Genomic DNA, 26,199 nt, shown 5'->3' with positions numbered 1-26,199 from the left:
GAAAAGTTTCCTGCCATGGAACGATTAGCAACTCACCTATGAACTACTGAAAAAATACGTGTCTTTATGTCATATAAAGTTTCTCAAAAGCTTTTAAACAAACAAAATGTTCTCAGAAAATTACTTTTCTTTGAAGAGGTGTAACACGATTTTAAAAGCAACAATTTTTGCAAGAGTGTGGATTAAAATTCCTGCTGTTCATATTTTCTCATTAAATGCATTTTTAGATCCAGCGCAAAAAAAAACCCCCACAACTAATTAATTCCCCAAGTACGGTAAGTTTCTGATCCAGTGGAAAAAAACTGCAGCTATTTCTTCAATGGTAGAAATAGGAAATAATTTTATTTATATTTTTAAAATCTAAAATAAAACCCTTGGTAAATGCATGTTACTTTACTCACACACTTGGGAAAAATGCATTGCAACTCCCAACAAATTAATCCTGTGAATCAACGCGTGTCAGTCTTTGAACTATGGTACTTCATTTTTTCTAGTATACGCTCTTGAGTTGCCTTTGGCAAGAAATATCACTATATATTTGAAGTCAGAAAATATACCATAACTGAAGTCTGTGATTTTTCAGAAACATTTATTTTAAGGAAAACTGAAATCTTTTAACTGATGTTACTGTTAATTATATTTCATTACCAAAACCCAAATAAGACAATGCAACATTTATGTTAATAATTTTTGTATCGGCACTAACAATGTCATTTTTTTAAAGTAATTTATAAACTGTTCTCTAAAAAGCAGACTGTTAGTCTTGCTTTGCAACACTCCTCCTGTGGCTGTGAGAGGCACCTCCTCTACATAGTTGCCAAGTTTATTCCCATTGGATAAACTCTCCAAACAATATCTCAACTTCAGATGGAACTTTCTTGGCTAGAAACAGTAACGCTAAAATTTAGAAATACAAAACAAAGGACTAGATTAAACAACTAAATACATTTCTAGAATCAGTGGATTGTTTGTGATGTATTATTGTGCAAAACAAGACAAAATCAGTCCCTACGCATGAGAAAACCGAAGTCTGTTCCGTGGCGGTTCCTGGCTGCACTGCGCAGACTTATGGGTGAGGTTTCTGAAGTATTCTGAGAAAAGCACTTGCAACATCTTTAAAAAGTCTAATTAAGCTACTCTAGATATCACTGCATTTTTTTTCCTACTTTTTAAATTCTATTACCTGTTCCTAGCAGATGGAGAATGCTCGAGGTCCTATTAATACTGATAGAACATACTATCAAGCAGAGCATTCTCCGATACACAAGTGAAAGTACCGATTCCCTGAGAAGTCAGCGAAGTCAAACAGAACAAATACCTACAAATAGTTCTTTTCAAAAGGAAGTTTTCAGCAGATGAAATAAGTTGGGCATGGATCTGAAAAAAATATGTAGACTGTTATATAAAAAGAGGTGCTACCTAGTTGAACTGACAGGCAAAATCAAACTTCAGAGGAATGAATGCCCTGCCAGACCTTTATCGTTTCACTTTTCCCTCTCTGAACTGTTGCAGGTTCCTGTATACGCTCTGAAATGGGTGACCTGGGGCTGCACACAGCATTCAACATGCAGCTGTGTGCTATTAATTAACGGTAAGAGCGGTGAGAAGCTGGGTGCCAGGGTTGTGTTGCCTTACCCTGAAAGGGGAACGAGGAGGACAAAGATGCTAATTGTCCTCTGGGCTGACTTCGGAATCAGTTCTGCCAATACACCCTTCAGACAGTGATGTAAAAGCAATATGAATTACATGAGATTTGCAGGTGACACTGATCAGAGGACAGAGGATGACCACGGAGCAGCAATGTGACATGGCTGAAAGGGGCTGGTCTGTTGTAGGTACATCAGATCGCAACGTTTTCAGTTGATAATTAACACCATTGCCCAGTGGACTGAAAAGATCCATGCGAAATACTGTGTAAATTCCAATCACTTCCATGTTCAAGAATGATTAATTTAAGCTGGTCAGGTACAGAGTGGAGTCTTACGCAAGCAGAATGGGTCTCATGAAAGATTTTAAAAGTGTTGCCTGCATTTGAAAGGACATGGAATCTATAAAACTATGGATGTTTATGAAAAAGGGGGAATTAAGCTGGTGAAAAATATTGTTACAATATAAATGCATATAAGTTGAATATGAATAAATGTATATGATATACCGGGAGAATGTTTCTACCTATCAACGTCTTTAGATGTCTTTCCCATTTTGCTATAGCGGGGAAAGGAGCGTAAATTGTTTCAAGATGGAACGTCTTAAGTTCACAGAAAGGGAGGCTAAAAAGGACACAAAGGATATGGCTAAGGCAGAGTGGCTCTCATGGGAAAACAAATATTTCTGAGAAATAAGTGGGGTGTCAAAAGCACAAAAAAGATCCTGGTGGCAAGACGAGGAAGGAGAAAGATAGCAAACTTTGAGTGAGAGAAGGTGAGAGGTTCAGGTACTAGGACTTCAGGCCTGTTTTTCTCAGAAGATAACAGATATGAACAGGGAAAAAAAATGTTACGTCTCCTTTTGAGGAGCTGCAGGAGCGTTAAAGAAAGATTTGGGTCATCAAAGCCCCCGCTATAGATAAAGGTGTGAGGAGGAAGCATCTAGGGCATCGCATCCCCTCCCGGGCAGCATGTGGGTGTGGGAAGAGGCGAGCAGCCCCGACTGCAGGGCGATCAGGCGGAGGAAGCCGCTGGGCTGCGCCTGCAATCGGTGCATTGCCCCTTTAATTGTGTCCCCAGCCCTCGGGCGTCTCTGTCCAACGCCCACGTCAGCAAATACCTTTTGTTTCTCTCACGTTCGGGCTTCCAGGGCTCGGGGCTGCGGGACCCGCGCGTCGCCTTCAGCCACGGCCAGCCCCGACGCGGGGCCGGGGACCCCGCATCCACCGCCCGCTCCTCTCGGCTCGGCGGCAGCCGCCCGCAGGACCCAGCCGGTGAGTGGGGGCTCTCGCACGCCGGCAGGCCAGACAGGGCGCTGGGATTTCGGGGTGGAAACGGCCCCGCTGCCAGCCTTGCTGCGAGGGACAGCGAGGGACTTCCCCGGGCGACACAGTCCCCGGGGCCGCCGGGGTCCGTGCGCGGCGGCCCGCTGGCAGCTGCCCCTCGGAGCCGACGGTTCCCGGGGCTGCACAGCGTCCTCCGCGGGCGCCATTTGCAGCCCCGGGCGCGGCAACAAAGGGCTGCGCGGGAGCAGGAGCGGGCGGCGGGTGCGCGGCCAGAGGGGCCGCGCAGGGGGCGGCCGGGGCGCGGGGAGGCTGCGGGCGGCCGGGCGGGAGCGGCTCGGGCCACCTCCGGCGCCCGGCCGCGGGCGGCGGCAGCGTGGCGGGGAGCTCCGGCGGGGCGGCAGCCGGGGGTGGGCGAAGGCGGGCGGCTCCGGGCTGCGCGCCCGGCCCGGCTCTGCTCGGCCCGGCCCGGCGGAGGGGAGCGGGCAGCCAGCCGGGGCGCGGGCGGGCGCTGCGGTGGCGGGAGCGGGGGCGGCTGCCCGCGGAGCCGGGAGGTACCTCCGCGCCTTGGCGGGCGGATCCGGCGCCGTCGGGCGTCCCGGGCTCCCGGTGACCGAGCGACCAATTCGGCCGGCCGGGCGGGTGAGTGACGGCGGCCGCCGCCAATGCCGGGGGAGCCCGGGCCGGGCGGGCTGCGGCCGCCGGGGCTCCGCCGCCGCGTCCCGTTTCTGGTCCCTTCGGCGGGGAGGGGGGCAGCCCGGGCAGAGCGGGGCGATGCGGTATCGGCGGCTGAAGGCACGGCCGAGGTGCTCGGCCGCGGCGGCTGGAAGGCGCCGGGTCGCGTTGGAGAACGGGTGAAGGCTGGGAGCTGGCGGCGGGTCGCACACATCGTGTCCTGCATCCCTAGGGAGGAGATGCTCCTCGCTGCAGCACACGCCTCTCTGCCAAATAACCTGTACTGCTTTATTTGGCTTTTTCATCACTTTTTTCATCTTGAGAATAGAATGCATGGTTGTGCATGCTGTAATTTAAATATATTTATAGATTTAAATAAATAAGATTATTTGTAAAGATATCCATAAAATTGGGTCTGACATCTTTGGCTGAGTTGCACGACGCTGAAGTCAAGAGTCTAATTATTTTTTTTATTTTTCAGAGCAACGCTTCATTTAATCTTTTTTGGAATGGAGATTTCTTCTCACCAGTTTCACCTCTTGCAGCAACTAAATGAGCAGCGCAGGCAAGACTTATTCTGCGACTGCAATATCCTGGTAGAGGGGAAGGTCTTTAAAGCACATCGCAATGTGCTGTTTGCAAGCAGCGGCTATTTCAAAATGCTCCTTTCGCAGAGCTCGAAGGAGACGAGCCAGCCGACAACAGCAACTTTCCAGGCGTTTTCTCCTGACACGTTTACAGTTATTCTAGATTTTGTGTATTCAGGCAAACTCTCTCTCACGGGTCAGAATGTCATTGAAGTCATGTCGGCTGCGAGCTATCTGCAGATGACCGATGTTATCAGTGTGTGTAAAACATTCATTAAGTCATCGCTGGACATCAGTGAGAAGGAGAAGGATCGCTACTTCAGTCTGTCAGACAAAGATGTCAGCTCCAACGGCGTGGACCGATCCTGCTTGTACAGCACAGGCTGGAGGGCAGAAAGCAGCCCCCCGCATTCGCACTTAAGCCCAGATCAAGGGACATGTATGATGGGTGGAAACACTTGGAGCAATTTCAGCTACTATCCAACTTCCCAAAGAAATGCCCAGCAGCAGCTGTCCAAACATGAGCAAAGGCAGGATTCCGTAAAGAAATCCCGGCACCTGGGACTACAGCAGCCTTCTGACATTCCTCACTATAAATCAAGCAAACTGGAGGAGAGGGCTGCCGAGCCCACTGGCCACATTGCTCAGTCAGAGGAGCAAGTTCAGATCGACACAGAAGTTGAATCTCCTCACGTGGGATACCAGTATGGCCAGGGGTCTGACGTGATGCCGAGGAGTTTGACTGTGTCACAGCAGGAGCATGAATCGCCCCGTTCTTCCAGTAAATTGAAGTCTTCAAAGGCAGAGGAGCAGTATGCGAGCATGCCCTCCATTCTAGGTGTCATGGGAAGCTGGGCTGAAGGTAAGAGTTGGTTTTAATGCTGAGGGTGCACAGCCATCTGTGAATCGTCTGCACTGCCCATGAGAAATGTACTTTACTGAGCAGTGTACAATTGCCAAAAAGACATCTGTATTGTCCAGAAATATAAGTTTGGAAAGTTTAACTCTCATTTTTTGAAAATTGTGAATAGCCTTTCAAATACATAATCTTTAGTGTCTCTACAGCTTCATCTTGCAAATTTAAGTCATGATCTTCTGGGATATTTTTAATCTCAGTTTAATATAGCTAACAGTCCACTCCTTTTCCTTTGTTGCACTCCCATGTAACTTACAGGAACACACAAGATCTTTGTGCTTGAAAAGACCTATGATAATATTTTTTTAAATAAATAAATAAATAATTTATTTAATTTTATTTAAATTTATTTAATTTAAAAATTAAATTTAATTTTTATTTATTTAAATTTATTTAATTAAAAAAAAAAAATAAAAATTTGTTTTTCTGCTCACAGAATGCCTGTTCCTAGAGCATTACATGACTAGAGATGTTATGAATTAATTTTTTTAATTGTATTATTTTCTAACAGATGATCTGCCCAGGATGAGGTTCAAGTGCCCATTCTGCACTCATGTGGTGAAAAGAAAAGCAGACCTAAAGCGTCACCTTCGCTGTCACACGGGAGAGCGCCCTTACCCTTGTGAGGCATGTGGGAAAAGATTTAGCAGGCTAGATCACCTAAGTAGCCATTTTCGAACAGTATGTATTTTTACTAACTGCATGATTTGGTTATGTGTAAATGTCTCAGTATAATTAAACACAGAACAAGTGTATCTGGTTGATATATCGACTCCCGTAAAGAAGAGGTAATAGAAAATTAATCTGGTTTTGTTGAAGTCAATTTGAAGCATAATTTGTATGAAAGGGGATGGATTTATTTGTTAATTGATGGCTTGCAAAGGTACTGCTCTATGCAAGTCCTGTAATAGAGCTTAAGTGGGCAATTACAGCGCCTGGGATTGTTTCATTTTTAACGTTTGATGACTGTCTCTCAAAATGAATTAATGCTACCATTTGATGCTACTCCAGCCCTACTTTTTGTCATCTTAAAAAACACTTCTTTGTGCATGCATTATCAAATTTATTCATTTCGATTTCCCCAGATTCATCAGGCTTGTAAGCCTATCTGCAGAAAGTGTAAACGCCACGTGACTGAGCTAACAGGACAAGTGGTCCAAGAGGGGACAAGACGTTACAGACTCTGTAACGAGTGTTTGGCTGAAGCTGGCATAGACAGTATTCGCATTGACTTGGAGGCTGAAGCACCCCTTGAATTTCCACAAGATGGGGATAAGGATTCCAGGTGGCATTACGGGGAAGACAACAGATCTGATGTGGAGATTGTGGAGGATGGGTCAACCGACTTGGTCATTCAGCAAGTTGATGACAGTGAGGATGAAGCAGATGAAAAGGAAGTAAAGCCAAATATTAGGTAGTTGCAATACAAGCATTAGGAATTCCGTGTAAGAGGGAGAATGTACTGTCTTGACCGTAAGCCCTCCACCAGCCTGTTATTACCATACAGAGACACACTGGTTTCTCTTGAACAGGTCCAGACTTGCATGTATTTATGGACGTGCCATTGAGCCCATTCTGAGTTTTGTTATCAGAATACTCATACTTCACCTCATTAGAAATAATCCATCCTTAAATGAAAAAACGGATGAATGAGGAAACTGAAAAACTACATAGATAACTTTTTATAGTAGACAATGGGTCACTTCTGAAAACCTCTTTCAAGGGAGTGAGGTCTGAATACTTAAAAAAAAAAAGTCACACGGCACTGTAAATTGCCCACCTTTTAAACTTGTAGAGACGTGGCTTTTATAAGAAATATCATCTGGCGATAAACAAAGTATAAACACCCCCTGCACCAGAATATAAAGAAAACCTCTCTTCAGTATTCAGAAATGAAGATAATCTTCCACGAAATTTCAGGAAGTCTTCATATTATAATAAGGAAAAAAGGCAGCTAATTAAGGAAAAGCATATAAAAATGTTTTAGCACATTTGTCTGGAAAAGCACTTTGTTGTAAAATTTATTAGAATAAGGAGAATCTTTAGCAGATCATTCATTCAAGACGTGTTTCTTTACAAGAAAATAAACACATGAACGTTAGTCCTAGTCAACACATCAGAGAGAAAATGATTACAAATATGGATCATTAACTGATGCCAATAGATGTTTTATTCATTCTGAAAATTGGGAACTCAAGACTGGGCTATGTTCTAATAAGCTCTAGTAAAATACTGTCTCTTTTTTTTTTTTGTAAACCTCTCAAAAGTGCCAGACTGATGTGACTGGTAGCCCTGCATCTGCAGCATTGCCAATGGCAGTGTCAGCTTCTCCATGCCAACGTGAAGGAAACAATCCTTATGAGGTTACTTTAGCTGTTGTTTTCTGTCTTTGTCCCCCGTTTTATTTGCCAATAGCAGTGGCAGAACAATTTGTACAGTATATATACGGTATCATTAGAAATGGAACTGATGAGATTTTCCATCTGAAACCATTGACTACTCTTGTTTGTATTGACCTGTACTCAATTTAAACTGATGAGTTTTAAGATGGAGTCATTATCAATTGATATATTCCCAAAGTCATTTGGTCACCAAGAGAACGTAACTTTAACCTTTTTCAGTCTGTACTACACACCAACGAGAACAAGATGTACTGGAAATTCTAGACATGATATCTGTGTAATTTTACCTACAATTAGACTACAAGAGATGAGATGACTAATAGCGGAGAAAGTTTACTTCTGTAACAGAAGAAGCCAGTTTGTTTTGTTACTTAGTGAGTTTATCTTAACCAGCACTGTAAACAGGAGAGGAACAGAAATATGCTTTTACTCTGCGTTTTCTCGGACAGGCCGGAGTATTAATACAGTCTTCATCCTGTGATCATTGAACTCAATGGGTATAGGCTTAGAAAACTTTTTTTTTCTTTTTTATGACTTTGTAAGCATGTTTGGCTGAAACCTGGGATGAATTACAGAACAATCCCATATATATACTATATAATCTCTTTCCCAGGGACAGCTAAAATTCACTACTTTATTTTTATTTGTGTAAAAACTGTATAGCCTTATTAGTATCATCATTACCAGAGAGTGTGGCATTTTCATTCCAGGCTGCAGATGGCCAGCCTACATGTCTCTTAAATGGCAGCTCCAGCGCTTCCTACTCAGCTCACGCTGTAAGCATTAAGTGTCCTTCCTCTCAAACATGCAGGGCTGTCAAGAAGCAGCCTGCTTGTATGTTCTAAGGAGATGAGAAGCGGTATTTTATTGTTCCTACAAAAATTATTGTGCATTGGCCTCAACTTGGGGAGGGGGACGGAAGTGGGGAACTTACCAAAACTTTCTCATGACCCATATGAAAACATATTTTCCAAACAAGGCTTACACTTGCCTCGATTTTATGTTACACTTTGGTCAGCAGTCCACAAAACAGACTTGATGTGAAAACAGCTGGTTAGTTTCTTGGAGGTGATTACTCCTAAAATGCGTATTAAATGGCTGAGAAATATACCTGAGCAACCTTAACTAATCAGATATAGAACAAAGAAATATATAAAAGAATATGGAATGACTTAGATCAAATTTCAAGAGAAAATGCTTGCTGAAATCAAATTTAATAGATTTTTTCTTTTCCCTTTAAACAGTATGCGCAATAAATTCTAGGTATGAGTGCCTGCTGTCCCAGAATAGAAAGGGGCTGGGATTAGTCTGTGTGTGTGTTTGGGGATGGATTGATGGGAGCGGGAAATAAAGTGCCACTCTAGGCCTGAAATCTTAATTGCCAACTGTAAAGGTGAGACTATTAAGTGTTTCTGTATACTTGGGGGCGTTTTTGGAAGCAAAGGATTTTGGGATCAATACTCAATCTAATTAGATACTGTACATCTAAGAATACGGAGGACCAGATGCTTCAGAAAAAGACGTGAAGTGGCTATAATGAGCAAATGGAACAATCTTTCCATATGAAGACATTTACTCTTTAAATATAGGCAGATTAATTGTTGATTTGCCTGGCAAACAAGGGTTTTCACTGTTTGTATGCATTATTGTTATTCTCAGTAGCATAACTAGGTATCTGTAGTCATTTTAGAAGTATCTTATTAAGCTTGGATTTTTAGGTCAAGACTGCAATTCCAACAGGTCAATTACGTTTTGTATTTTAAAAAGGTTACCATTTTTACATTTGTTGCCTTAATTTCAGTTGTTGTTCCTTATTTTTGTATTGCAAGATAAGATAAATGTTAAGTGCCTTATATTTTCTATGTCCTTCATTTTACATAGCCAGTCATATATTTTTCTTGTTTTTCTCTAAATGAAATCCTATTTGTTTTTTTTTTTTCATCTCCTTGCATTGCCTCTGATGATTTGTCTTTTTCATACTCCTGTCAGGATCACACACCACTCATTAGCAGAAGTAACATTTTCACTCTTTTCCAGGAGGAAAGCAAAGACCATCCAGGGTTGTTCCCACAGAATTTAATTTACTTAACAATAACTTACTGGAATGTGTTGCTTCTTGAACTTTGACAAGTCACAAGTAGCACACCTGATTTTATCTTTAAATGCTAGAGAAGGCTGTATAGAACTGTATTGAATTCTGCTAATACCGATCCGTTCAGATTGTTTCTGTCCTGTCTCTGCACATCCAAATCACACTCTGACAGGTTTAAATTGTAGTGCAGCATCAGAACGGGCTGTTCAGAAAGCAGCCTCAGAGGTGGTTGTTCTTAAAAGTGTTCAAGACTTGGCTAGACAAAGCCATGGCTGATCTGGTCTTGGTGCTGGCCTTCTTCCTGTGGGAGGTGGGACTACAGACATTCACAGCTCCCCTGTGACCAACAGTCAAATTGGTTTTTGCTATTTTTTTTTCTTTGTACTTCTTTCATCATCTTCATGTTGCTTTGAATGCTCTTAAATACTACTTAATGCATGTTTTGATTATTCACTGGTTTTCAATACATCATTCTTTTGTCATTTGCTTTTCTGTTCCCTGTTTCATCTGACTAACACTGGAGGGATGTCCGGTTCAACAGATGTTCCTCCTTTATATCTCTGCTCTCTTTGCAGTCCTAATGTCTTCATCCTTTTCTCTCCTCTGCCTGTCCTTTGTCACTGAAAGCCTGCCTCTTTTTGCTTGGCTTGTGTTTATCGTTGTGTTCACAAACCCATGGTCAAGAGTGAAGACATAGATTCCTCATCCTCTGTTCAGTGTCTCACCTTTAACTATCCTTATTTTCTGGCAACTATCTTGCCATCCTTTCAAAGGCTGAAACATTCAATTAAAAAACATTTCTTTTTCCTCCTTTTCAGGTATTACAGAATTCTATCTGCCACATAAACCCATGACTTGTGTGATACTTGATATGGTTTTCTCCTTCACATCATGTCCCATTTTTTTGTTTTCCATCAAATTATCTGAACTTCTTTATTTACTATCCCAAAAAATGACACTTATCCTTATCTTAAAGGTTCAACTGTTGGTTGGGGTTTTTTTTCCAAATTAATTAAAAAAAAAAAGCAAACTCCAAAAAACAACTTCAGAATTAATCTCCCCTTCCAACCTTTTGGTATATACTCTATTCCAGTTCTTAAGAACTGAGATGAAAAAAAAAAATAAAAGCAAAAATATTGATTTAGTGTGAGCTTTGAAAATATCTCTTAAGTCCACAGGTCTCTAGCAGAGGACTGACACTGACTGCTACGTGTATCATTGTTCCTTTACTCCTGGCTCTTCAGAAGAAATGCTCCATCCCCCAGGATACTGGGATCTCTCTCAATTTTTCAATGATATAAAAAATCTCTGTTCGATATAAAATTATGGAATACTACATTTCTTCCCTGAAGCATCTGGTCACTGTCAGAGGTTATCCCATTACCTAGCCATGCCAATGTCTACCTTTCTTATATTTTGATCTCTTAGTCTGCAGAAATACTTGGCTTTGAACTTCAGATAGCCTATACAGGGGCTAATGGCACTATCTTCAGCCCCATTTATTATTTAAATGGACCTTGATTTAGCTAAAAAATGCCTGACCTACCATCTGTCTACAGCTGAGTCAATGACTGCCCGGATCCCAGGATCCCCCTCTGACAATCATTAGCATCTGTCAGCATAACAACAATGCCATATAGTTGAACGTTTATCTAAAACCTTAACTGCTGAGGGTGAGCAGTCTCCAGATTTGCATTAAGTGAGGATTACAGCTAAACTAAACTTGTTTAGTTGAATTTATCCTAAAAAAAGACTTTTAAAAATTATATTTTAATCAAAGCCTTGAGGCTAAAGATAGCAGAAGTCAGACTGGAATAAGCACATGTGTTCAGGGTTTATTTAATGAGTTTACAAATTCATAAGGAACTACTTCAGTAAACTGCTGAGGCCAGTATCTACGTGATCTGGTCAAGCTGGCACTGGGGACTCCTAACGATTTGCAAGGTAGAGAAAGATAAATTATAATCCAAAAATAGTACATATAGTTAATTCAGTAGTCCTTCTGTTTTTTCTACATGAATAAGTACAGCAGAATTGTAAGAGTAGTTCAATATTGTAGCACAGGCATTCCAATGCTTGTTTCTTGATTTTTCTGGAACATCTCAAGAAAGTCAGAAGTCAATTAGAAGGTTACTATTAGTTGGAAGGCAACATGTACGAGAATTAAATAGAAGCAAATTTCTCTAATTCTGGCCAGAAGGTTGAGTTTTGAAGAAAAGGAGCTTATAATCATCCAGTCCTTGCCTCCAGAATTTCAGTGAACTTTTCCCGTTAGGTATAAATCTGTACCAAGTCTGTATGTCTGTTGAATGATGGGTATAATTTAATAAGCTACTAAGAAAAGCTTATAATACCATTTAGTTAGGTATTTTCTATTCTGTTTCACTTAAAAAACCTCCCACCTTGGAGTTAGCATAACCTTTCATCATATTTAACATCTGAAATGCAGAGAGGCGTCTTATTTGGTGCATCAAGAATTTTAAACATAGTAGCAACAAGGATAAAAAATAATTGTAAGGAAAAACTGGGAGGAGTGTCAGGGGAAAGATTTCCATATCTTGGCTTAGCTGTTGTACTAAATTAAATACTAACGAAGTTCTCTGCCATACTCTGACCTGACACTTTTTACTGTGCAAATGGGAACTGTTCTTTTATCACGTTCTAACTGAGACTGCTTTGAGGAGGGAACTGTACCAGATGACCGCAGAGGTTCCTTCTCAAAATCATTCAATGATGTTGAGGAACAAGATTGAAAGTGCCTCCTGTAACAGGCACAAGATGGGAAGTGTCTTCTCTTCTAACAGGCATCCTGATTTGATTTTCTTTTTCCACACAGAAGGGAAAAAAAATGGACAATCTGTCGTGTTGCACTCCCACGTGCAGTAGTTTGGTTTAAGATGATCTCCATTGTTTGAATACAGAACTTCCCTGTTCTAAAAATACCGCTATATTAAGTAATGTAATATATCGTATGCCATAAAACTACAGATATTTCCCACTCAGGTGGCGCCTTCCTTCCACATACAAAGATCTCTAGACTGGCCGTTAACAATAGCAGTGCATTGTCTGCGCTAAGGTAGTGGGCCTCCTGGGCAGCATGTGGGTGTGGGAAGAGGCGAGCAGCCCCGACTGCAGGGCGATCAGGCGGAGGAAGCCGCTGGGCTGCGCCTGCAATCGGTGCGTTGCCCCTTTAATTGTGTCCCCAGCCCTCGGGCGTCTCTGTCCAACGCCCACGTCAGCAAATACCTTTTGTTTCTCTCACGTTCGGGCTTCCAGGGCTCGGGGCTGCGGGACCCGCGCGTCGCCTTCAGCCACGGCCAGCCCCGACGCGGGGCCGGGGACCCCGCATCCACCGCCCGCTCCTCTCGGCTCGGCGGCAGCCGCCCGCAGGACCCAGCCGGTGAGTGGCGGTTGTGTTGTACACCGCTAAGTCGGACCGGGCGTCGGGGCTGGAGGCGGCTAAGAGCGGATTGCTGCAGGGACGTCCCCGGGGCCGCCAGGGTCCGTGCGCGGCGGCCCGCTGGCAGCTGCCCCTCGGAGCTGACGGTTCCCGGGGCTGCACAGCGTCCTCCGCGGGCGCCATTTGCAGCCCCGGGCGCGGCAACAAAGGGCTGCGCGGGAGCAGGAGCGGGCGGCGGGTGCGCGGCCAGAGGGGCCGCGCAGGGGGCGGCCGGGGCGCGGGGAGGCTGCGGGCGGCCGGGCGGGAGCGGCTCGGGCCACCTCCGGCGCCCGGCCGCGGGCGGCGGCAGCGTGGCGGGGAGCTCCGGCGGGGCGGCAGCCGGGGGTGGGCGAAGGCGGGCGGCTCCGGGCTGCGCGCCCGGCCCGGCTCTGCTCGGCCCGGCCCGGCGGAGGGGAGCGGGCAGCCAGCCGGGGCGCGGGCGGGCGCTGCGGTGGCGGGAGCGGGGGCGGCTGCCCGCGGAGCCGGGAGGTACCTCCGCGCCTTGGCGGGCGGATCCGGCGCCGTCGGGCGTCCCGGGCTCCCGGTGACCGAGCGACCAATTCGGCCGGCCGGGCGGGTGAGTGACGGCGGCCGCCGCCAATGCCGGGGGAGCCCGGGCCGGGCGGGCTGCGGCCGCCGGTGCTCCGCCGCCGCCTTGCTGTGCGGCCCCGAGGTGCTCGGGCTGGGGCCGTGCCCCCGGAGAGCTGGTTTAAGGTACAGACCCTCTCGTAGCCGTGGTCCTCCCCACGGCGGAAGGGCCAAGTTGTTCTTCGAAGTCTGCAAACTGCTCACATCTTTGTTGATGTAATCTTAATTCTTTTAGGATATGCAGTAATCCTGCTGAGGCACCTTTCTAGAGTTGTTAAGTTTCTTATGTTATTACACGGGGCAGGGGCTGCAGGGAGCTGGGAGATATACTGGGCTTGTGATAACACACACGCTATTCATGTTTTTAAAAATAGACCTCATCCCTTTAAAATAGGATTCTGCAACATTGGTTTAGATTGTCATGATTATACTTGTTTTTTCCTTCAGAGCAAGCCTTCCTGCTATCTCTGACTGGAATGGAGATTTCTTCCCATCAGTTTCACCTCCTGGAGCAGCTCAATGAACAACGGAAGCAAGACTTGTTCTGCGACTGCAATATCCTGGTGGAGGGAAAGGTCTTTAAAGCACATCGCAATGTGCTGTTTGCCAGCAGTGGCTATTTCAAAATGCTCCTTTCGCAGAGCTCAAAGGAGACGAGCCAGCCGACAATAGCTACTTTTGAGGTCTTCTCTCCAGAGACATTCATGGTTATCCTGGACTTCGTGTATTCAGGCATATTGGCTTTGACCGGACAAAATGTGATCGAAGTAATGTCAGCTGCAAGCTATCTGCAGATGACAGATATTCTTAATGTCTGTAAGACGTTCATTAAGTCCTCGCTGGATATTAATGAAAAGGAAAAGGATCATTACCTCAGCCTTTCGGCCAAGAGTACGAACAGTGAACCTGCCCACCCATCTCTTTATCGGTCAAGAAGGAAAGCAAAGAGCAACCCCCGGCGTTCCTGTTCAGTCCCGGATGAAAAGACTAATCCAGTGAATGAAAATTCCTGGAGCAGCTACAGCAGCTACCTGTCCTCACAGGTGATTCTTCAGCAGGCAGAGACACAGCTCTCGAAAAGAGGCAGAAAACAGGGCTCAACAAGAAAGCGCCGAAAGCACCTCGGACTGTCACAGACCCGGGATTTTGTGCAGTGCAAATCGAACAAAACTGAGCGAGCCGGCGGAGGTGGCAGCACCTCCGATTCTGGCCACATCTCTCGGGTTAGAGAGGAAGCTGAATTCGATGCCGAGAATGATGTTGATCACGATAACTATGGATATAACTGTGAATCAGAAGTGATACCCAAGAGGTGGTCTGTTGCTCAGCTAGAACAAGAACTTTCAAGAACTCCCGAGTTCATGGAGTTAAAAGCAGAGGAACTGTACACCTCAATGCCCACAATTTTAGGTGTAATGAGTAGTTGGAATGAAGGTAAAAAGTAGATATAGTTTTGAAAAGTTTGTCTTTATTTGGAAGAATTTAGATGATCTTTTGGAGAGAATCTGTATAGCTGCATTAAAATCAAAACGATGCCTAATGTTGCAGGTTATTTCTTGATCTACTTATAGTGCCTAATGGAATGAGAGACTTTGCAGCCAGAACAGGGCATGAGAACCGGAATCAGAGAGCTTGACCCAGGCATTATGTAAAGTTAAAACAATACATGGCAGATTATTTGGACCCAAGTGGAGTTTAATGAAGTTTAAAAGAGCTGTAACAGACTTGGGGACTTGAAGGACTGAATTTCTCTTGTAATGTCCCCAATACCTGGCAGAAATAGAGGCATTCAACCTAAATCCAACCCAAGTCCTTCACAAGAGAAGGTCCTGTCATTGGTGGGACGCTGCACTTCCCTTGAGGTCCAAACCAGCCCACCTTCAGGACTGTTTGGCCACAGGACATAGAGCATCTCAGCTCTCAATGCCCTGACAGCATATGCCTCAGAGCGTGCAGTAAAGCTGACAGGTGTATTCTGACGTGCATTCCTTTGGAAACTAATGTACCTATATTTTATTATAATTGCATAATTTCAAGATATTGGGCATCCTGGTATATTACATGAAGATTATAAATGTCAAAGCTATGAACTGTTAGCTGATGGAAGAGGCAGATGTGATTACTGTATATTATCGCTATATATTTATAATCATCCGTATGTCTAAAAAATACCCTGAGTAAGAAAGAAAACACTATCAAATGCTATTTAACACATTCATAAGAAATATTAGGTTTGGGGAATTATATTTTGGGATTTTTCCTATTTAATGACAGACCAGAGGAAAAATGAACTGCTGCTTATTTAAGCTGAAAAATAATCAAACTACTACATAAAGACAGACTACTGCTAGTTGACATTTTACCTGTATTTCTCTGTAACAGATGACCTACCTCGGATGCGATTCAAATGCCCCTTCTGTACGCACACAGTGAAACGCCGCGCAGACCTAAAGCGACATCTTCGGTGTCACACAGGGGAGCGACCGTACCCATGCGAAGCGTGTGGGAAAAGGTTCACCCGACTGGAGCATTTACGCAACCACTTCCAAACGGTAGGCAATTTCAGCTGGGGTTCAGCCTAGACAAAAACACCACAAGATATCATTGGCACCAGCTGTTCACTCATTTCCAGACCTAATACCAGAAAAGCTTCCTAGCTGCACATCAATTATTCATTGTTTAAATTGGCAAATTGTATTTTAATTTCTTTTTTAGAATGATTGAGTGAATTTTCTTTTTCTAAAAAAAAAAAAAAAACCAAAAAAAAACCCACCTGCTTTTGGATGAATGCTGACATTTTCAAATTTTAAATCTCTTTAGATACATCAAGCTGGCAAACTGATCTGCAGAAAATGCAAGCGTCACGTAACTGACCTCACAGGATGTGTTGTTCAGCAGGGAACAAGACGCTACAGACTGTGCCATAAGTGTCTAGCAGAAGCTAATTTTGACAGCATCCCTGATGATTTAGATGCAGAACATTCTCCTGTCTCCTCCACGGGAAACAAATGTTCCAAATGGGCTTTGGAGGAGGAACAGAAATCAGATGAAGAGACAATAGAGGAGGAACCGTATAATTTGGTTGTCCGACATGTTAAGGATGATATTGCAGATGAGGTAGATGAAAAGGTGAAACCAAATCTTAGGTAGATATATTTGTGTATTTGTTACTGTTGTATTCAAGATTAAATTACTTGTGTCCTACCAACTACTGGTGGCTTATTACTTTAATTAAAATGAAATAATGCTAAAATTATATTATGAGAAGCAAAATATGGACTACAAGTTGTTCTATACTTCCAGACAAGCAACAGTTTAATTACTTGTAAGTATCATCCAGAAAGTACTTATTATCTAGAAACTATTTAGAGGAATTGGTTTATATTTCAGCAGACTTGCTCAGAGCTCCTGTTCATAATGAAGGTGTGAAGCTATTTACAGTCCTACAAAGATTCTAAACAATATAGATTTTTAAAAAACAAATATTGATAATTTGCTTTGAAAAAGTCTTACTAAAGCAAGCAGCTAAGAAACTTAAACCTGATTTTTGTTGACACTGTAATTAACATGTATATACACTTCAGAAACTTCCTAAGAAAGGAAAAAACAAGTAGAACTCTTCCTGCTGAAGAATGTACGAGAGCTTTGTTTTCTGAGTGAGCTTACTGCTTCTTATATTTGAGAACAGCATGATTAGTTTTAAAGACTACACACAGCCATACAGAGTAGAATAATGAACAGAGCATCTCTAGTGTCCCTAGCATCTCTAGCACTTGGATAGTACAAGTTTGCCTTTTCAGATATGCAGTGGTTTTGTACTGTGAATTTTGAAGCAAGATACACTAATGTGGTTCCAAGGAAATAAAGTGCAATCACTGGAAGTACAGTTGTCAGGTTTTTTCCATTTTTTTTTTTTTCAGGACTGGTGCAAGATTTGCTTAAACTCCTGTCTATCTTATGCTAAGATAATAAAGAAGACAAGTCTCTCTAATTTCAGTGGGACACTTGTGACTTAGATCATGGAGCTACTTTGGAAAGGCTTCCCTGCTTGTATAAATTTAGGATGCTTAACAGCTGCTTGACAGTCAGCATAAAAACATTTGTTCTATAAGGACAATTTCCCTGAGAGTTTAAGCAACCTTTGTAATCCTGGAGTCTCTTCAGCCTTTTTAGTAATCATATTTTTTTCCCAGTCATTTGGGTCAGAGAACCTCCGCTTGCTAAAGAAACTGAAAATGCTCAGTACTAAAGTGACAAAAAAAATAAAAATCCTTCCGAACATATAGAAGAAACATTCTGACTGAGAGCAGAGAATGGCATTCCCAGTAGGTACTTTTGATAAAAGAGCCACTGCTTGGTCTCATGTCTCATTTGATGCTATGTTTCCTTTCCTGTTAGCAGGATCTGTAGCTTGAGGTTACTGCCAAGCAAGCAAAAATTCCCTGTAGAGAATTTGAGAACAGCCATATTGATTCACATCAAGGTTCTCCCTGTCTCCAATAGTTGCCATTAACAGATACCCAGGGAAAAGTGAGAACAGGGCAAGCCTACACAGCTTGCTCAAAACAGCAAGAAAAGAAGTGTTTGCAGTTTAAGCATGTTTTCTGAATTAACCACTTTCAGGTAGTTAATTGTCTGAGTGGGCCCCAGCTCAGTGAGAGACTACGGCCGGCCATGGTGTTCCTGTAATGCACTGGGAGAACTGGACTCCCAGTAAACACGCTGCTAGCTGAAACCTATCACTCCCACAGCTGTTGAAATGGTACAAGGTGAATTTAAAGCCTGTTTTATATAAGTACTTAATAAATATTGAAAAAAAAAGAGATGACTAACACTTACTTAATTCCAAGTGTTTTTGTAGGAAGTTCCTGTCACCATTTCTAAAAGCAGAGGACTTTACTGTGTTACTACATCTTGTGACTGATGGTACACACATAGCATCTCAGCGCTTCTACAAAGTTAAATTTTAACTAGATAAATTTATCTTCTCGCATTTTAGAGGGCTGGGCAAAAGGCCAGGCCCCCCCCGCCCCGTCCGCTGTCCCTCAGCGCCGGCGCCCAACGGCCGCAGCCGCCTCCTCAGGCTCTGTGGAGAACAAAGCCGCCTCAACTCGACGCCTGATTGGCTATTCCCAGTCGCCTGACCCAGCCAGCCAATGAGGTGTCAAAGCCGCGCTGAGGGGCGGGAGCCGCGCTCTGCCCGCCTGAGGGGCCGCCGTGGCGGCGGCGCCCCCGGCGCCCGCCACAGCCCTCACCTGCTGCGGGGCCCGGCCGTTCGCCGTGCCGAGGGAAGGCCCGCAGCCCTTCGCGTCGAGCAGCGCCAGCGGGCGGGCCCAGGCCTCGCTCTTCCTCCACAGCACAGCTGTGTCCAGCCTGTCGCCCTGGGACTGCTCCTGAGGAGGGAGGAAAGCCCAGCGTGTGAAAAATCATACTTTTTTTGTATCATCGTTCTTACAAAAAAGTCTGCTCACCTTAGCTGAGAACAAAGCATGAATGTAATTCATTGGTGTTAAAAATCCACTGGCCAAAATCATTCACACACAAATCCATTAAATCTTTCATCACTTGCAAGTTTTATTTCAGTGTTGAAGCTTTCTCAAAAAATAAAAGGGATTTTATCCCTCAATCTTCACAACATGGAAATAAAACCAGATTTATTTAAGATGACTTTACAACAAAACAAAAATGAGGCACCACCTCCAGAAGTGAGGCGCTTGCAGCATTTACACTAAAAAAAGGGGGTCATGCCAGCACCCACCGCCCCTCACGCACTGTGTCCTCTCAGTTAAACAGCAATAGCGGGTAACAGGCATTTGCTGTCCTGCAATTTAAAACAAAACACACTTCTATTATTTTTGATTGACTTTGATTCAGTGAACTCAAATCCATAATCCTTTGACATCAAAAAATTGTCCATATTGTCCTTTCTAAATGAAGACATGGAAGCTGATTCAAATCGTCTCCTTTTTCAAAGAAGAGAATCGGCTTTCGTGAGAGAGTTGGGAGTGAACCCGCAGAGTCTGGTCCATCCCCTTCTCCGGCAGCAGCAAAGCCGCCTGCTTTTTAGAGTGATTATAGGTGCTATCAGGATTCCGTGTACAGGATCACATGCTTTAGGATTTCACGTGGAAATTTATTTACAGCGATTCAGCACCACCTGCTGGCATGACGGTTTTTTTTTTTCCTAAAAGTAGTCTAGACCATGTGGTGGTTTGGTTTCTTTCAATTGGTATACTTTCTTAGGTGTGCTTTGGACAGTAAGAATTTTTTCGACATTAAATCAGACCCACTGCAGATATTTTGGACCTCTTATATGATATGATGGAGAGATGTCACCTCTGAATTAGAGCACTTAAATCTGCAAATGATACCACGTAGATGAGCATTATCTCCTGCCACCCTACAAAAAGATTTTAGACAGCAGCCCCACTAGTTTCTCTATTTAGTTCATAAAGCACCCAACACATGTATCAGCCTTAAAAACTGACTGCCAGCATTCCTGAGAGACTTTCAACCCCTGAAACTCTCTTTTTTTCTTCTCAACACCCCCAAAACCCAACTAGTTCTCTTTTTCCTAGCATGCAGGTGTTTCTCTGCCTCACCATCCTCAAGTCAAAACACAGGCTGACACCTCCTGCAACTATTTCCTTCAATTTACGAGTTGAATCGGCCAATTCCTTAGTTATTTCCACGGGGATTGCAGTTTTCAAGGGACTTTTGCCAGCCAATGACAAGTATCCACTTGACCACACTTCTCTTGCTTTAAATATCTATGATGACAAAGACTTCTGGCTTTTCATCTTCACAGATCTGCATTGCCGAGTAAGTTATGGCTTTGACCTCTGTACCCTAAGAGAGAAAAACCACAAAAGCATGGATTTGCTAAATGACATCCCTTGTAGCAGTTCATAACAATACAGTATTTACTACCTTCTACAAATGCTATCCAGTTTAATGGTTTTTCTCCGCCAAAAGCTGTACCTGCATTTGTTCCAATGAATAAGAAAATTGGCATACTAATGGCAAGGACTTGGCCAGGCCAAATAGTGAATAAGTAACTCTTCCCTTATTTTATTGCCTCTTGAATACTACAAATTCCTCCTCTTACAGAACATCAACATTTGCTTTGCTATGACACAGCTAAAGAGCTGGCAGGGAGATAAGGATTTGACTCTAGCAATTCCTTAGGGAAAAAAAAAAAGGCAAGAAAAACTGACTAAGCAAAGAGCCATGCACACATTCTGAATACAGACTGGTTTACCCTGTTATCAGCATCACAAAAAAGGACGCCAACTGTTGAGTTTTGCTAGTGCTGAGGAAGCATCAGATGCTCAGGTCAACAGTGTCAGAAACACGTTCACAAAAATCAGGCAGAAAGTGAGATCTTAAGTTTAGTGCCTGTGATACCATTCAGACGTGTTTATGCTCGGATCTCTCGAGAACTCAGAGGTCTGATTTAAAAGACACCATCCCTCCCCATCCTACCCCTGAAAGGTAAAAGATGTACAGATGAACCACTGCATACCTGAGGGTGTTTGGGTAAAGAGAACTCTTCTCCCCACCTTTAAAGGCAAAAAGAAGAGAGGTCGTTGGAATTTTGGTAGTATTTATCAAATGTTATAACTTGTTCCAAATTATGATTATGGGACAGTGAGACTTTCATTTAAAGCCTCACAGGAAGAAAAAAAAAGGAGCCCACAATCCACTTTTTGGAAAGCATCAGTGAACTCCAGCAGATCAACGGTATTTCAGAGTGGTGACTCTGAAGACAATACGTGCATTTTCAGTAAAGATATTCGTTACTCAACCGAATGTTTAAGCTCACCCAATGGATCTTATTTTGAATTGCATTCGGTCGATGTAAAGCACTTTCACCTCCTGCAGAGAAAGCGAGAGGAGAAATATGTCAGTAACATCTGTCTTCAGGCATAAATTCTCAGTAAATCCCATTTACAAGGGTTATATTCCACTGTCTAAATGGAATGTAAAACCAGAATATCTGAGCAGCCTCAAAGAGATACACTGCTACTCGAAAAACTAAGGCGGCAGAGCTGCCCCTACCATGTAACAGCAGCTAATAATTGGAGTTTGCGGTAACAAAGCTTAACAATTTGTTTCTCAAGTCTTTCTGCCCTGGTATTTTCAATTCTCCATGTGTTGCGCTAAGTGATCTATTGTGTCCCTTTTTTTTTTTTTCCCTAAAGTAACATTGCATTCAGAGATGGTGTTATCAGAGAATAGCCTCGACCTACAAACGAAAAAAGATCAAAACAGAACACTTACCCTGGGTATAAAGAACTCATTAGCGCTGAATTTATACAGCCACTCATCCAAGAAGTGGAAAAGAAGAGACAACATGTCATGTCCTGCATGGTTGAAGCAGAGAAGATAATCAGTTGATTATCTCAGCAAGACACTCAGACGTTTTTAAGAGTACGTCAGATGTACAGCTTCTGCACTATTAGAAGATTCAGATTAGTGATGCTTAATTAGATTTTAATTAACTGCAACAAAACTACATCTGAAGACTGAAAATGTTGGTACCCTTCTCCCTCAGGGTTCATACAGTTCCAGTACAAAAAGTCGACGCAGCCTCACCTTCTGCCTCTACCTCCACTGTATCCACAGGTTCCACCGTCTCTGTATCAGTCATGTAGCCAAACATGGCCATGACGCACTGCTCAAATGCTTCCTCCAAAGTGTCTCCCCAGGCGTGTAGCCTAAAAAGACATGGATAATTTACCAGACCATAACAAAAAAAAAATACTAAAAAATCCCAAACTAATATTCAGGTGAGAAATCAGAACACAAGAATTAATGCAGAGAAAGTGAATGAATAAAAATACTTGCTTTTCTATACCTATGCATTTGGACAAATTTTACAACAGATTTCCCTTGTTGTGGTTTGCGTGAAAGCTTCTTGGGAGAATATGGAAAATAAATGTTTTACCAGACAACAAGAAAGCTCTTTCCTAATATGGCTAATTGATGTCTACAAAAGCGAACTATTCAGAGGAAATTTGTTTTAAAAGGAAGACATTTCAAAAGACATTTCCAAATAACAGAGGCTTAAGCCCCATAGGAATATTACATTAGAAAAGAAACCAGACGTGATTCTATGCTCTGCCAAGAGCAGAAACAGAATTGACCATCAAAAACTCCAGTGTGTGACCTTTCATGATTCCACAAGGTATACACCTGCAATCATTCTGCGACAGGTATTCCAGACTTATAGCAGTGTAAGAAATAATCCATTTGTCATATTGAGAAATCCCAGCTGCCCAAACTTACTGCACATCTGCTGTGTGATCCAAATCTGAGGGGGAAGGAAAAAGAAAAGGCATGACATCACCAAACATATTTTAAAAATGAGGGTTAAAAAAAGGAAATCAGATATCGTTGTTATAACAATAACTTTTTGCATTCATTTTCAGATGTGAAACAGTGATAATTTATTTTCCAGTATATTAGAAAAAGTTAGCACAGATGGAATCTTGGATTAATTCTGCCAAGCAGAAAAACAGCATTTAATGCAAATATGTCAGTGCCCTACATGTACAGCACTGTGTGCAAGGTATGGCTGTTGTAACGCAACAGGCTTCTACAAGTTAACTGCAATAAAAAGAGACTTTAACCAGGAGTAAAGAGTTTTTGCTGAAGTCTTGCAGGACTGGAAATTATTCACGCAGAGGATGAGATCTGCAAATATTTCCAGCTCAGCGAAAGAATATACCTGTCCACACCCAAAACCACTCATTATGCAAAAAGGAGAACTTTAAAAAAAAGTATGTAATACAAAATAGAAGGCAATCTTCACTAATAAGGTAGGACTAACATCCCAAGCATGTATGAAGTTTTACATGAACATCCTTTATATTCATTTATGAGAATGAGAGAAATGCAAAACTATACCAGGTTGGGAGAAACTGAGCTAACTTAGGATGTACAATAAATACAACACCATGATCACTCTAACTGAAAGACTGTTCTGATGCTGTTTAGATCATTCACAAGCTATTAATGGATTCTCAACAACAGTCTCTAAAGCAAACAAATTCCAGTGGATATAAAAGAAGAATAAAACCTCTTCCGATTATGGAAACAGCGTGACTATTGTAATATGTCACCGTATTTCTGCACTGCTATCAAATAAAGATCTGAAAATATATATTCTAACAGAGTAATAGACACTGTCTCTCCAGACAGAGACCGCTGAAATAGAAAACAGTCAGACACCGAATGGTCTCCTGTGAGCACCTTAAGCTAACCCTTGGGCTGCCGCCCACTTGTTTGACATGTTCTTAGAAGACAGTCCAGGGGTGGGGAAAGGGAGAGATAATGATCTTTAAGTAGTGCATGTAGGAGAAAAAACACCTCACAGAAGACTAACACACTCCTGAATATCAATTCCTGTATAAGAAAGGTAGAAAAGTGTACTGTCTTGCTAAGAAATAGCTAGAAAGGGGAAAGTTTTCAAGGTAAGACTTAATGATAAATAAAATTGTAGCTATCTCATCTGTATTAATTCAACTACAGATGCATACCACAGTCTAAAGACACAGGATACTGGTGTATTAAGAAGCCCCACATGTGCTTAAAAGGCATATCCTGCTACCTTCCTTCCCCTTCCTCCCCCTCACAATTGCACTGTCACACATACACTGACTCAGGATAACGTTAAAAATACTCACATTCGTATTTCTTATTGAGTGGCGGGTATTTGGCTTTGATAGCCTTCTGCTCCTCCGTCAGGTTGTAGTCTCTCTCGTCGGCTGCCATAGCTGCCGGGCTTGAGCAATGCTCCCTCACTTCCTGGTGCTGGGAAACATGGCCACCTCCGCCAGCGCCTCCTGGCCGGGCTTCCCAAGGGATGCTGCAGTAGAAAAGGGAGAATTGCCTCTCAGTTTGGTTTTTCACTTGACGGCGGTTTCGTAACACATGTAGACAGGCTGAGGTATTTAAAACATGGTATTAAATGCATGTCATTTAAGTTGTTTGCTATCAAAACTGTCACTGGGAGACACGGAAAGTTCAGAGTTCAACCCTACACCGCTTGCCTCATTAATTGACACAAGTTATGTTCAGGCAGTGAAGCCAAGGGATTACTGTCCTTACAGAAGTGTGGACTTTGGCCTTTTCCAGGAAGAACTACATTTTTTCCTCATTGTTGTGCACACAACCAAGCATTTTGTGCATCCTCAAATAATAAAATACTGTTAATAATGTGAAGTAGTGAGCCCGCTGGTACATCACATAGCAGGCTGAAATTTGCATTGCCTCCAAACCCTGAGATCTAACAGGAAGATCTGTAGCCTTACATGCGATTTTTCTTTAGGAAAAAAAGTCTAGTTTTCTCTTAGGACAGACTGCATTTAAGGCTTCAATCCTAGAAACACATACAGGGCAAGTATGACCCGCCACACAACTGCAGGGTTCTCCCACGTTTCTTTTCTTGCAGAATGTCTTTTTTTTAAAACTGTTTTTTTCTAAAGCAAGAACTGTATCAAATCCCTATTTAAAGGCTAATTCTCAGACCTAATCTTAGTAGTTGCTCAGTTTCATACAAACCTTCATTTGTAAATCTAACAGCCACAAATTGGAAAACCTGATTAACTTCAGGCTAATTAATTTTCCTCAGACTAGAGCTCCCCGGATTTCCAGATATAGTAACCATTCTCACTCTTTCTTAACATTTTACTGCATTAAAAGATTTATCCACAGCTGAGCCCAAGACTTCTGTGAATAACGCAAGAGATAAATTTATAGATAGCATGTAACATCATCAAGACTACTTTTAAACAGGAGTGGTTCCTACTCCAAGGCTTAGAAACAGACTTCACGGGATTTCCAATTTCTATTTTCAGGCAAGTGTCTAGGGATGTTGCAAAAAGAAGCCTGAAATTGAGAAGCCACTGCTGCCCTGAGGGAATAAACCCAGATGAACACACATTTTGATTTTAAACCTGTTAAGCCTTGACTGCAGAAGGTCAGATCCACAGCTGATCACACCAGGATAGCCACAGCAGGCCCATCAGAACCAGCTACATACCAAGCAGGGCTCACCGCCGCACTGAATTAGGGAAAAAGGGAAGTTATTAGTTATTATAAGCAATTAATAACCCAAGAGGAAGCTGAGGGTACTTCTGTGAGGAGGGAGGGCCGTGAGGGCCGGGTCTCGGCCCCACACACGCACCAGTCCGATCCCGTCCCGCCCACGGCTATGGCGACCGGAGCAAACCCCGGCCGGAGCCGGAGCCGGAGCCGGAGCCGGAGCCGGAGCCGGAGCCGGAGCCGGAGCCGGAGCCGGAGCCGGAGCCGGAGCCGGAGCCGGAGCCGGAGCCGGAGCCGGAGCCGGAGCCGGAGCCGGAGCCGGAGCCGGAGCCGGAGCCGGAGCCGCCCCTGCCCCTCAGCGCGGGGCGCTGCCGCTTTAAGTGCGAGCGAGGGGCGCGGGCCGCCCTCCCTTTCCCCTCCGGAAAATGGCGGCTCCCAGGGGAGCTTCACCAGCACCCTCCTCCTTCCCACGTGACCGCCGAGCGCGCTCGCCTGCCGCCTGTCCCCTCCCCTTGCCTCT

At 43.5% G+C, this 26,199-nt stretch overlaps 3 protein-coding genes across 7 annotated transcripts; 2 read left to right on the top strand and 1 right to left on the bottom strand.

Moving 5' to 3' along the window:
* The first annotated feature begins 2,625 nt into the window (after positions 1–2,625).
* Positions 2,626–9,447, top strand: LOC141733083 (zinc finger and BTB domain-containing protein 8A-like). The gene is made up of 4 exons (XM_074562884.1): positions 2,626–2,920; positions 4,086–5,053; positions 5,619–5,788; positions 6,193–9,447. Exons 2-4 carry the CDS (start codon positions 4,114–4,116, stop codon positions 6,523–6,525), a joined length of 1,443 nt encoding a protein of 480 aa, XP_074418985.1. The 5' UTR covers positions 2,626–2,920; positions 4,086–4,113; the 3' UTR covers positions 6,526–9,447.
* Positions 9,448–12,622: 3,175 nt separating this feature from the next.
* On the top strand, positions 12,623–17,513 carry LOC141733081 (zinc finger and BTB domain-containing protein 8A-like). Of its 2 annotated transcripts, none has more exons than XM_074562877.1 (4): positions 12,623–13,001; positions 14,076–15,062; positions 16,011–16,180; positions 16,449–17,513. In XM_074562877.1, the coding sequence occupies exons 2-4, from the start codon at positions 14,105–14,107 to the stop codon at positions 16,776–16,778; spliced, it is 1,458 nt and encodes a 485-aa protein (XP_074418978.1). In that variant the 5' UTR covers positions 12,623–13,001; positions 14,076–14,104; the 3' UTR covers positions 16,779–17,513. The 2 variants fall into 2 exon arrangements, with proteins under 2 accessions (XP_074418978.1, XP_074418979.1); XM_074562878.1 differs by lacking the exon at positions 12,623–13,001 and adding an exon at positions 13,047–13,239.
* A 1,664-nt stretch (positions 17,514–19,177) lies between these two features.
* Positions 19,178–26,156, bottom strand: ZBTB8OS (zinc finger and BTB domain containing 8 opposite strand). 4 transcript variants are annotated; one of them, XM_074562882.1, is made up of 9 exons: positions 25,822–26,156; positions 25,592–25,698; positions 24,320–24,501; positions 22,827–22,944; positions 22,227–22,348; positions 21,912–21,994; positions 21,454–21,506; positions 21,154–21,190; positions 19,178–20,477 (listed from the first exon to the last, which is right to left on the bottom strand). In XM_074562882.1, exons 5-9 carry the CDS (start codon positions 22,297–22,299, stop codon positions 20,391–20,393), a joined length of 333 nt encoding a protein of 110 aa, XP_074418983.1. In that variant the 5' UTR covers positions 22,300–22,348; positions 22,827–22,944; positions 24,320–24,501; positions 25,592–25,698; positions 25,822–26,156; the 3' UTR covers positions 19,178–20,390. The 4 variants fall into 4 exon arrangements, with proteins under 4 accessions (XP_074418983.1, XP_074418981.1, XP_074418982.1 ...); XM_074562880.1 differs by having other exon boundaries at positions 22,920–22,944; positions 25,822–26,153; XM_074562881.1 differs by having other exon boundaries at positions 22,920–22,944; positions 25,577–25,698; positions 25,822–26,063.
* Positions 26,157–26,199: the final 43 nt, after the last annotated feature.

The sequence above is a fragment of the Larus michahellis genome, chromosome 19 (genome assembly GCF_964199755.1).
Source record: "Larus michahellis chromosome 19, bLarMic1.1, whole genome shotgun sequence".
NCBI lineage: Eukaryota > Metazoa > Chordata > Aves > Charadriiformes > Laridae > Larus > Larus michahellis.
Note: the sequence above shows the minus strand (reverse complement) of the source record. Positions and strands in the feature narration are given on the sequence as shown.

Coding starts and splice junctions, on each gene's coding strand:
- LOC141733081 (XM_074562877.1), top strand. CDS start 14,105: ATGGAGATTTCTTCCCATCAGTTTCACCTCCTGGAGCAGCTCAATGAA. Junction 15,063..16,010: donor AATGAGTAGTTGGAATGAAG/GTAAAAAGTAGA, acceptor TCTCTGTAACAG/ATGACCTACCTCGGATGCGA. Junction 16,181..16,448: donor TACGCAACCACTTCCAAACG/GTAGGCAATTTC, acceptor AAATCTCTTTAG/ATACATCAAGCTGGCAAACT.
- ZBTB8OS (XM_074562880.1), bottom strand. CDS start 24,407: ATGGCAGCCGACGAGAGAGACTACAACCTGACGGAGGAGCAGAAGGCT. Junction 21,507..21,911: donor ATGAGTTCTTTATACCCAGG/GTAAGTGTTCTG, acceptor CTTTCTCTGCAG/GAGGTGAAAGTGCTTTACAT. Junction 20,478..21,153: donor CTTTACCCAAACACCCTCAG/GTATGCAGTGGT, acceptor TTTCTCTCTTAG/GGTACAGAGGTCAAAGCCAT.
- LOC141733083 (XM_074562884.1), top strand. CDS start 4,114: ATGGAGATTTCTTCTCACCAGTTTCACCTCTTGCAGCAACTAAATGAG. Junction 5,054..5,618: donor CATGGGAAGCTGGGCTGAAG/GTAAGAGTTGGT, acceptor ATTTTCTAACAG/ATGATCTGCCCAGGATGAGG. Junction 5,789..6,192: donor TAAGTAGCCATTTTCGAACA/GTATGTATTTTT, acceptor CGATTTCCCCAG/ATTCATCAGGCTTGTAAGCC.